The sequence below is a fragment of the Mercenaria mercenaria genome, unplaced genomic scaffold (assembly GCF_021730395.1).
Source record: "Mercenaria mercenaria strain notata unplaced genomic scaffold, MADL_Memer_1 contig_4248, whole genome shotgun sequence".
Taxonomy (NCBI): Eukaryota; Metazoa; Mollusca; class Bivalvia; order Venerida; family Veneridae; genus Mercenaria; species Mercenaria mercenaria.
The window spans coordinates 2,290-14,474 of NW_026462463.1; the positions used below are offsets into that span (position 1 = coordinate 2,290).

Consider the following 12,185-nt stretch of genomic DNA (forward strand, 5'->3'; position numbering starts at 1 on the left):
AAAAATGTTGGTTTTTTACCACCAAGTTTGACCTTGATTTTTTAGCAAAGTTTCCGAGTTTTGAGCATGACACGTCGTCTTATCACTTGGGAAATTGAGGCAAGGTAGTCACTTGATGAATGACAGAGTTATGGAAGGGACATGAAATTTCAGACGGAGGAACGGAATGACAGACGGATGGAAAATCGTAGTGCTATCTCCAAAACTGGTATTCAACCGATAAGAGACTAATAAATATTCACTTACTTGCACATGGTGACTGTAGACATACTCTGTCGTCACGTGACTCTCCAAAACAGTGTTCCCCGAAACGAGAAGGATACGGATTCGAACATGACCGGTCACGTCTCTGGATACCAATATCACACGTTGAGGAACAGGATCCCCATCCAGACCAGGTCGTCCAACCTCCATGAACTAAAACAGATAAAAAGATCAAGGTTGTTTTTAAGTAGAAGCTAGAACTATCGAATTACCTTTTCATGTCTTCAATGAACAAAAGAGAGAGACAAAGCAATTGAACTGAAGAGAAACCATTTCCACTATTAACACGACCAATGTTGGACATAGCCATCTTCACGCCAGTTTTATCAAGTACTACATGTTTCAGTGTGTATGCATTAGTAATGATTTACACCAAATGCAGTTCCTTAACTGTTTTTGCAGCACTTGTAAAGTTCAAATACACTTCTTTCCAAAGTTTAAAAAAAGGCTAAATAGAGATATTTAAAGAAGAAAGAAAAAAGTCATTGTTCTTGTGCAATATTCTTCTACTCAGTGTCCTTTATCACCATGTAAACTGTTAGCACATCTGTTTCATAGTTTTGGAGTATGTGATCTTGATATAAAATTAAAAATGTGAGCATGGCAGACATTTGGTTTATGCGCAATGCACTCACAATATACTTTTCCACAATGCAAAGAAATCCCAGAAGCACATAAAAGAGTTATGCCTTGGAAAAGTAAATTTAATAGAAAAAGACAATTTATATTATGAGCTAGAAAGAATTGTGATTCTTGTACATGCACTTCTTGTACGCTGCTTTGTCATTGAGTGAAATTGTAACAGAATTCAACTCATAGCTTGATAGGTCTACCCCTAACAAGAGTGGAGTGTAGTGAATTGTACAAATTAGTGGATGTAATTCAACAGGTAACAAAGGTAAGGTAATGTATGGAACGCCGCAGCTGTCTTACGCCGGGAAATTTTATTTTATAATGTCAAAGCCACGTGTTAACTTGTCAAAACAGTATCTTATTATGTTAAAATAACTATGCTATCATGTCATAGTATGGTGCTAACTTGTCAAAACATTGTCTCGTTAAGAAATCATGTTAGGATACTATTTGGACAAGTTAACATCACTTTTAGACACAATAATATAATAAACGTATTAACATAATACAACATTGTTTTGACAAGTCAACAGCACCCGTTGAAAAGATAACATAGCTTTTCAACATCATAGTACGTAATAAAACACCGTTTAAGCAAGTTTACATCACACTTTGACATGATAACAAGAACAGTTTACATTATAAGGCATTATTTGGAAAGGTTAACATCGCATTTTAACATGATAACATAGCATTCTAACATAATAAGACACCAATTTAACAAGTTAACACAACGCTTTGACAAGATAACATAGCTTTTTTAACATAACAACATGCACAGTAGACAAAATCACACGGTACTTTAACCAGATAAATACATTTTAACATAATAACACTATCTGTAGACAAGATCACTCGATTCTTCAACAAGATAGCACAGATTTTTAACATTATAACGCACTCTGCAAACAAGATCAGTATAACATGACTAGTTATCATAATAAGACACTATTTGGACAAATTTACATCACATCTTGACATGATAAAATAGCTTTCTAACATAATAAAACGCTGGTTCTAAAAGTCAACATCATGCATTGACAATATAACATGACTAGCTAATATAATCATGATAATAAGACACTGTTTCGACATGTTAACATCACACATTTACATTATCATAGAACTTTTAGAAATGATAAGACACTGTTTTGACAAGTGAACATCAGGTTATAGCATGATATCATGAACTTCCCCAACATAAGACCGCTGCGGCGTTCCATATTTATGGGTGTTGTACAGTGTACTTTTCCTTCAGTTCATTAATCATTGTATGCAGTTTGAATAAAATTCCGTTAACTTTATTATCAGACAAATTTATTTAATGAAGGGAGATAATCAAAAACGTATTGTGCAATTTTTGTGCAATGTACGTCCTCTGCCATTATCTCACGAGTATGTAACGTTGCCTGCGGCACAAAATGTGCCGCACTGAAATGAAGGCATCGCGCTTCCGACGGCGCAGGCATTGCGCAGAATGTTTACAAAAATAACGAGCACAGTGAGTAAAATTGAACGATTTTGGTTATTGTCTTTTTACAGTAAAAACGTTTTAGAAATCGGGGAATGCAGCGGGATGTAGTTGTGTCTTGCCGACAAATCCATGCCCAGTTTGTGAAGAAATATGTAAAACTGTTATTTTGCGCGTGTTTTTCATCGGATACAGTAACGTGAAAATTACAAAAAAAAACAGTGAATATTCCGAGTCAGTTCACATCCTGCAGAAAAAGGAATGATGTATTTCTGTAGTATGTTATATAAAGACATGATATCTGATCGACTGAGATAAAATTCATGTCAAGGAAAAAGCATATCCCCTCATTCAGACGGCTTTTCAGTCCAGTGCCGCAGGAATCTCGATGGCATCGTGAGGGGCGCAGTCATCTTGAATACTTGTAGTCAGTAGTACGTGTAATTTCGACGTCGTAACATCAATTAAAGTACAAAAAATATCAATAACAATGTTGTTCCTCCAGTTATTGTTTAAGACAAATCTTCTCAATCCGAACATTGTAATATTAATAGCTATTGTAAGAAGTTTGCAATATTTTTCTCTCTGTTTTCGGGGATGGGGCCAGGTCCCTCCCAGTTGGAAAAATCACGTCATTTGTTATCGAATTGGGACTATTTTCTCCTAAAATAACAATATTCAATTACCAAACATTCTCATTTGTAAAAATTACTGATGCTTAGTTCAAAGCAAGGTATGAAAACCAGGATTGGAGCACAAAAACTATCATATCTTTTGTGAGATAATGGCAGAGGACGTACATTGCACAAAAATCGTATCTTGTTTACTTTTTTGATTATCTCCCTTCATTAAATAAATTTGTCTGATAATAAAGTTAACGGAATTTTATTCAAACTGCATACAATGATTAATGAACTGAAGGAAAAGTACATTGTACAAGACCCATAAATATGGAACGCCGCAGCGGTCTTATGTGGGGGAAGTTCATGATATCATGCCAGAACCTGATGTTCACTTGTCTTATCATTTCTAAAAGTTCTATGATAATGTAAATGTGTGGTGTTTAAACAGTGTTTTATTATGTTAAATGCTATGTTATCATGTCAAAGCACCACGTGAGTTTGTTTGTCTACAGAGCGTGTTGTTTTGTTACAGTTTTGTAATCATGTCAAAGCACAGTGTGACCTTGTCTAACGAGCGTACTATGATGTTAAAAAGCTATGTTATCTTTTCAAAGGGTGCTGTTGACTTGTCAAAACAATGTTGTATTATGTTAATACGTTTATTATATTACTGTGTCCAAGAGTGATGTTTACTTGTCCAAATAGTATCTTATCATGTTAACTAGACATGTTATCATGACAATATTACCTGGTACTTTGACATACTAACAAAGCGTTTTTACACAATAAAACACCATTTTGACGTGTTAACATCTCAATTTGATAACATATCCTTTTAACAAAAAAAGACACTGTTTAGATAAGTTAACGCCACACTTCGAGGAGATAACATGATTTCTTAACGAGACACTGTTTTGACAGGTTAGCACCATACTATGACATGATAGCATAGTTATTTTAACATAATAAGACACTGTTGTGACAAGTTAACACGTGACTTTGACATGATAAAATGAAATTTCCCGGCATAAGACAGCTGCGGCGTTCCATACATTACCCTACTTTTGTTACCTTTTAAATTACATCCACTAATTTGTACAATTCACTACACTCCACTCTTGTTAGGGGTAGACCTATCAAGCTATGAGTTGAATTATGTTACAGTTTCACTCAATGACAAAGCAGCGTACAAGAAGTGCAGTGTACAAGAATCACAATTCTTTCTAGCTCATAATATAAATTGTCTTCATCTTCTATTAAATTTACTTTTCCAAGTCATACTTCTTTATGTGCATCTGGGATTTCATTGCATTGTGAGAAATTGTAATGTGAGTGCATTGCGCAAGAACCAAATCTCTGCCATGCTCACATTTTTAATTTTATATCACGATCACATACTCCAAAACTATGAAACAGATTTGCTAGCAACAGTTTAGATGATTAAGGACATTGAGTAGAAGAATATTGTACAAGAACAATAACTTTTCTTTCTTCTTTAGATATCTCTATTAAGCTTTTTTTTAAACTTTGGAAAGAAGTGTTATTTCAACTTTACAAGTGCTGCAAAAACAGTTTAGGAACTGCATTTGGTATAAACCATTACTTATGCATATACACTGAAACCCTACAAAATTGGTTGAAAAATGACAAAAGTTATGACAGTTTTTATGCTCCAATGCTGGTTTGCATACCTTGCTTTGAACTAAGCATCAATAGTTGTTACAAATGAGAATGTTTGGTAATTGAATATTGTTATTTTAGGAGAAAATAATCCCAATTCTATACAAAATGACGTGATTTTCCCAACTAGAAGGGACCTGGTCCCATTCCCAAAAAGCGCGAGAAAAATATTGCAAACTTCTTGAAATAGCTATCAATATTGCAAAGTTCGGGTTGAGAAGATTTGTCTAACAAAACAGCTAGAGGAACAACATTGTTACTGATATTTTTTGTACTTCCAATACATGTTAGAAGGTCGAAATTACACATACTACTGACTACAATAGTACTCAAGATGACTGGGCCTCTCACGATGCCTGCGGCACTGGACTGAAAAGCTGGCAGAACGAGGGGATATGTCTTTTCCTTGACATGTACTTTATCTCAGTCGATCAAATATCATGTCTTTATATAATATAATACAGAAATAGATCACTCCTTTTTCTGCAGGATGTGAAATGACCCGGATGATTCAATGCTTTTGTAATTTTCATGTTACTGTATCCGATGAAAAACACGCGTAAATAACAGTTTTACATATTTCTTCACAAACTGGACATGGATTTGTCAGCAAGACACAACTACATCCCGCTGCATTCCCCGATTTCTAAAATGTTTTCACTGTAAAAAGACAATAACCAAAAACGTTCAATTTTACTCACTGTGCTCGTTATTTTTGTAAACATCCTGCGCAATGCCTGCGCCGTCGGAAGCACGCTGCCTTTATTTCAGTGCGGCCGCAGGCAACGTTTCATACCGTGTATCTGATCCTTTTTATAGGTATGGTATTATGCTTCGAACAAATATATTATGAGTAATAAAATAGCTGGTAATAATTACAAAAGTAAGTAAGAAATACTTATAGCTTTTGCACTGAATTTCCTTACTATTCCGACATCACTGTGTAATGTTTTAACAATATCTTATTAATAGTTTTAGAGAGAAGTGGTATTACTAAATAAGAAAAATGAGGTACATAGAAAAATAAGCGAAGTAGAGCAATGCTTTGTGTACACTTTTTCTTAATGTCTTCTGACGTAAATGTTTGACAAGTTCCCTTCAATAGTTTGTAGTCGATCTCCGGACAAAATTTTCTTTTGGACGCGGATAATAAGTTTAATCGTAACATGTACGAGGGCTGTTCAAAAATAACGTAGGCGTTAGCTGTCAAAATTTGCATAATGTGTAGATCGGATTACTCGATTTCTGATTCAGGCTTACAAAAAGCTCGGCTCGCCTAATGCAATGTAGTTACATAAAATGCTTAATAAGTCGATCTATATCAGTCTGATCATGGTCATATGCAATAAAACCTCACTTAGAGTCGCGTCTTCATAAAAGGCTATCTATCTGTCAAAAACAGGACACCGTGTTTGAAAGCTTAGAAATGACTCGGGAACCACACAAGATATAATTAATGATCGCACAATGCTGAAGAAAGTACCTGGACATAAATCTCTTGTACATTGTATAGTCTCAGCACTTGGTCCAGTACAGTCATCTCCCCCGTTTGCAGGTGCAGGATGTGTACATGTGCGAGTACGGACTTGAGTTCCATTATCACAAGTAACGTCACATGAAGTCCAGGTAGACCACTGTTCCCAGTTACCATCAACTGAAATTTATTATGACAGTAATACAAATTATCACAATAAGCGCTCTTACTGAACTTTGAAGAATAAATGGTAAATGATTTTGTAACGGTATGGTCATATGAATGTTGTGGAAAGCACCACACTTCTTAATTTTACGGGTGACAGGGAACGTACATGAGTTTTTAAATATATAAAAACACATTAAAGAGTAGACCAAATTGCTTTTCGAAATATGAAAGTCAACAACATTGTGCCAGATGTTCAGCTAAGCTGTAACGGTATATTACGAATACCGTTCCAATGCTCTACCGACTGAGCATTTATGCTGCTTACATATTATGTAGATCCCCTTTATAATGATGTTCTATACATTGACACCTACCTACATTGCACAAACCACAGAATTTGGGACAGACCAACTTAGCGTGTTGTATATCTTTACATATGTTAAACAGAGAATGTAGTTTAGCACAGTCCTCACTTTCATCATCGACGCATGCACTTGCTGAAAAATAATACTTTCACATAATTCAATGACAAAAACATAAAACCTCGCCGTTAAAATCTTTTGAGGTTTATTTCTCTTAAAAAATGAACCATTTGGACGTAAAAACATCTGGGTGTGTTAAATGTTTTGGGACACAACAAAATAGTTCAATCCTAAACGAATATTATTTATTCCGCGATTCAAGTCTTTTATTACGAGTTTTGGAGCGTAAAATATACATAGTTTAGTATAAATGTTAAAAGAAAATGCACCAATACTAACGCAATCTTAATTGATAGATTCACATTTTTGTGTAACTTAAATTTTTGTTGAGTTTAGTCACATCCTCAGAAAATGATCTCGGAGGAATACCAGACTCAGAAATACACATACAAACTAACTTTAGGTTATTCGTACTTAAATAAATTTGTCACGTTCGTTTGAATCTAAAAAGGTCTGACCTGTTAAACCAATTTCTTTTTACAGTTTTGTACCTGACCATGCGTTGTTTCAATTAAAATTCAATTAAAAACTGTATCACTTTTTTATTATCCTTTATAAAATAATGTGTGTATTAAAATGTTTTATATATCAGAGCTATATAAAAAACTTTTCTTACGTTGTAGATGTGAGCACAACCCAGAGTTGCACAGATCCGAAGAGCAACATTCATGACAGGTTAAAGTTTGTCTTTTACCAACTGGGATACCAATTGTGCCTACACTGCTACATTTCTGCAATATTTATAGCACCCACCCTGTATACATTAATTGTTATCAGGAAAAACTGACCCAGACACCACTTGTTTAGTACATTTAAAGCAAAATAATATATATTTGAAAATTCGATTACTTTTAGAACTATGTTAGTTGTAAGTAAAATATGAGCAATTTTAATTCTAAAACATAAGATGTAGGCTGCAATTAGTAGTCCCCTTAAGCATTTTACATATTGTCGGAACGGTTAAGGATAGTGTATATACCTGATTTTCTAAACATCCCATATTCAATCCATTAACATTATTACTTGTGTGAGCTGAGGTCATTGCACATGACTGAAATAGATACGATACCTACAATTATTTACAAAAACAATGAAATTTTCAAATTTGTTTCATGATAACGGATGTTAAAATTTATTAGAACTAATACAGATGTAAAATATATCGTAGTTAAGTTTTAATATCAACATACCTCGCCAGAGTTGCAACGTACTGTTGTGTTACAGTTATGTGCATCGCTTACTGACTGGCAGCTGTAACATTCCAGAGCATCTTAAAAAAATAATGGCGACTGTTTAACATACAAAGAGGTTAAAATGTTGTTAATCAATTTCATAACAATTACCTTCAAGTATATTGTTTGTTCATTGTGAAAAGATACAATATCTGTAAATCCGAAGTGTTTTTAAAACTCTATTTTAAAGATCTATTCATAGCCCATTTAAGCAAGATAAAAGCGAGTAAACATACTTTAACACAATTTTAAGGCATTTTAATGTGTTTTTTTTTTAATATATTAAAATCAGTTATGCCAAGAATAGTTTTACTTACCGCACTCCAGAATAGATGCAGCTAAGAGGTTGCAGAGAACCGCAATGACTGAAAAAGAATGTCACTTTTATATCAATATTACTGAAGTCATATTTCAGAAAACTGGTGATATGGGTAAATGGAACTGATGTCATTTTATTTAGTTACATAATAAAGATGATGAAAAAGAGTAATTAAGGTGTAATTTACTAGTAATTATTTGATAATTATCAATAAAAATAGTTTTTTATAAATATAAAAGTAGTTTTGATTTTAGTATTTATTATATACATAATAACGAAATACTGGAAAATATTGATGAAATATAATTAATATTTTCACTGTATTTAATTTTCACTGCAGTGAAACGTATTTTTTTTTTTTTATATTTTTACTGCAGTGAAACCTATTTTCTATATTTTCACTGTTTTTTTCGGAACTACCTTCAAATTGGTAATTTCTTGGGCAGTTACTTCGGTAAATCTACCATTTGAAGGAGAAAAACTGTATATGGATAGTACAGCAAACTACTTTAAGTCAAAATATAGAATTTACAATGGTCGCAGCCCGCCTACGTACATTCTAGCCGGTATTTAATCGTACGCGAAGGGACATTACTCGGGAGAACGTTTGAGAAACGCAAGAGTATGTCAAAATGATCGGAAACTGCGTGTTGTACACAACTCGTACAACTTCACTTTCATATTAAATGTCGTTGCTGATGTAAATGTATCATTGTTTGTTTATTTCTAAAATAAGACTAAATTCCGGCTGTATGGAAAATGCATTACTGTTGTTGTTGCTCGTTCTAAACTCATGTAAACAAAAGACATTTTAACTCATGTGTGTGTATAATAAACAGAAAATTCAAGATGTTTGCAGAATATGTTTTTTATTTTCAGCTCGAGGTATGAAAAAAAACCCATATTTCACTCGTGGCTACGCCACTCGTGAAATATTTTATTTTCATACCACTCGGTGAAAATAAATACCATATTCATGCAAAAAACTTGAATATCCTCTGAATATTTATTCTGAATATTAATTATTAAGTAACAACCTAAAATACTACCTTACATTTTATGGACGTTCTTCAAGATACATCATGTGCATTTCATTAAAACATTTTATCATTACATTATATCTTTAAATAAAGACAAACCTTATCAATTGTACTTAAGGAGGTCAAATAAAAAAAAAACAACAACAGTGTATTCATAGAGAGCTGCATGTACAATTCAACAGTCATTTGTTTAAATAAATGCCAGAATTTTAATGGCAGTACGAACTCATACTGTGGCTAGTAAATAATTTTACTCCATTATGGAGTGTTTATATTATATAGCCGTACAAGCTACATATTTACTTCATGTTTATATAGAGACTGTGTAGAAAGTGTCCATTGTTTTTGAAGATGGAATTAAGATTACACATCTTTAAATTATTTTCATATGAGACAATTATACTGAAATGCCTATCATTTAATTACCTATATTCTTCATGCGCGACTTTTCTGGTCGTTACATTAAAAAGTGAGGGCTTATTCCGGGCTGGTAAGGAAGAGTTGCAATCGGACACATCGCACGCAAACATGTAAGCAGATATTTTCAAGATATCAAAGCCTGTATAATACATATTAGTAATAGTCTAAGAATTATAGATTTCTGAAGATAGCCGTCCCAAAAACAGAAAACCTTGCAAAGTATTATCATGTACACATATTGCTGGTATTTCAGATGTTATGCGTGGATATAACCAAACACTACTGACAAATGTTCTCTTAGCAAACATGTAGTACTGACAGAAAGATATTAAATTTGACATGTAATTTTTTACTGTACATCAGATGAAATTCTATTTTTACCTAATTGAAAACAATTTTAAAATTTTAGAGACTATTTTACAGATTTTATACAATGAGCGATAACCCTTACAACATAAAGAACTAACAACGTAAAGAAATTTAGCCTGCAATTTTGTAGTCATCATTAAAGCACTAATGATAAAAGCATATGAAAAATTGTGTCCTCTGAAAAAATGGTATAGTTCATTATTCATATAAGACTTTAAAGTTTTCATACGTTTTTAAAGTTTGATAAAAAAAATCAACATCATTCTGGATCACCCTCTCCGTTACCAGTTGTAAAAACAATAAAATTTACTACTTACAATGTTTGTTGAATTTATTCATTATTTCTTATTATCTTGCGAAAACGTGGCTGATGCCGAGCGTGTGAGGATTATTATAGAACAAGCTGACATTGAGATCTAACTGGTGCAAATATCTCTTAATTAAGTAAGAGACCGTACGCTTGCGATAACCAAGTTTTCACTGATGTATGTCAACATTTATTATGTATGATAAGAAGATGCCATAAGTCATATATATTGTATTATAGTAAGTCATCGCAGTACTTTGAAAATTCAAAACAGCACATCATAGAATATTTTGTTTTATTATAATACCACATTTATATAACACTACCTTCATGTGCATGTGTATGCACAAGTTAAGATGTGCTTTACAAAATATATTCCAAATATAAAAATTACTAGGTATTCAAGGAAAACAAACGGCATGGTTTTAATTTACCCTTACAAATATGTAAAAAAGACACAAACATATAAAATATAAAAAGACTTACAGGATAAAATACAGTATTTTTAGTTTTATATGAAAAGATTACCTTTTCAGTGTTTTAAAATGAAGTGCATTTTAAGCATACATTAAATAGCAGCCAGCGTATCAGCTATCACAATCTTGGCGGAGGGGAAGTTCTATAGCCTGGGGAGAGCATAGGCAAAGCTGCGAATGCCATAGATATCTACATCTTCTGTCTAGTTTTGGCACTAATAATGACAAAGCATCTTGTCATCATAGGTTTCAAATCAGTCTGTACATTTTAATAATATCCCATATATATGCTGGAGTATTACCATAAAAAGGCCTCTTAGGTGTTTTGTACTCTGCATTTGACGGAAAACAAATAGAGCTCCTTTAGTATCGGTGTAATATATATGTGTCGGAACGTCCCAGTAATAATGTGAGTCTCTGTGAGCCTCTGTGATCTGGATATGTTACAATTTGTCCAGTGTATTCATTTAAAATTAACTCAGAGGTGTTGCAGAATCTGGTCAAGTGGAAACCCAAGCCATTGGCGATTGCCTTTTCTGGCATGACCGGTACAATTTAGTACGATTTGACCTATTTTTCATAATGATGTATGTCCAGCCCGACGCATAGAGCTGACTTTCTGGTCCGTATCTATTTTTGGACTTAACACTGCCCAAAGAATTCCTCACACAATTTGTATCACTGGTCATTTATAATGCTACTCTAAAGTGAAAAACATTACTTCTAACAAAGACAAGCAGTTTTTAAATCCCAACGGGACTGTGCTATTTTGATATCTATCTTCTTGCATCTTGCGTCGGGCTCTCAAGGGTTCTCTTTTGATACTTCGTCTTCTGTAAAGGCATTGAGTACATGCGTGTTTTTGTTCTTAAACTTTTCTTTTTTTTATATTTACTAGAGGATTTCTGCGTTTAACATGTCATGCTTTCTGTTACCATTGCGAGTGTTAGTTATAAATTATGTAGACCATGATATAGAAAATTTGATGATCCGTAAACAAGAAATATAAGTAGTATTATTGATATGCATATGTGATTGATAATCGGAAAGATTGAGATGTTACTGTCACATTAAGTCGTACCTATATAGACTTTCTGCTTATACGTATAACTTTACAATTACTCGAATTCTGCACAACTACACGTGATGAGTTTTAACAAGATCTTCTAAACACTCATCATTGAATCTGTCAAGGGGGCCTTCGTGGCAGAGTGGTTAAGGTCGCTG

At 33.4% G+C, this 12,185-nt stretch overlaps 1 protein-coding gene across 1 annotated transcript; it reads right to left on the minus strand.

Annotated features, from left to right (window-relative positions):
• Nucleotides 1-246: 246 nt before the first annotated feature.
• Nucleotides 247-10,635, minus strand: LOC128553716 (coadhesin-like; the record flags this gene model as incomplete). The annotated part of the gene is given in 8 exon segments (XM_053534895.1): nt 247-417; nt 6,155-6,325; nt 6,688-6,810; nt 7,412-7,526; nt 7,775-7,846; nt 7,986-8,065; nt 8,345-8,392; nt 10,493-10,635. Coding segments are annotated over 8 exon segments (802 nt in total), but the record flags the coding sequence as incomplete, so codon positions are not given.
• Nucleotides 10,636-12,185: the final 1,550 nt, after the last annotated feature.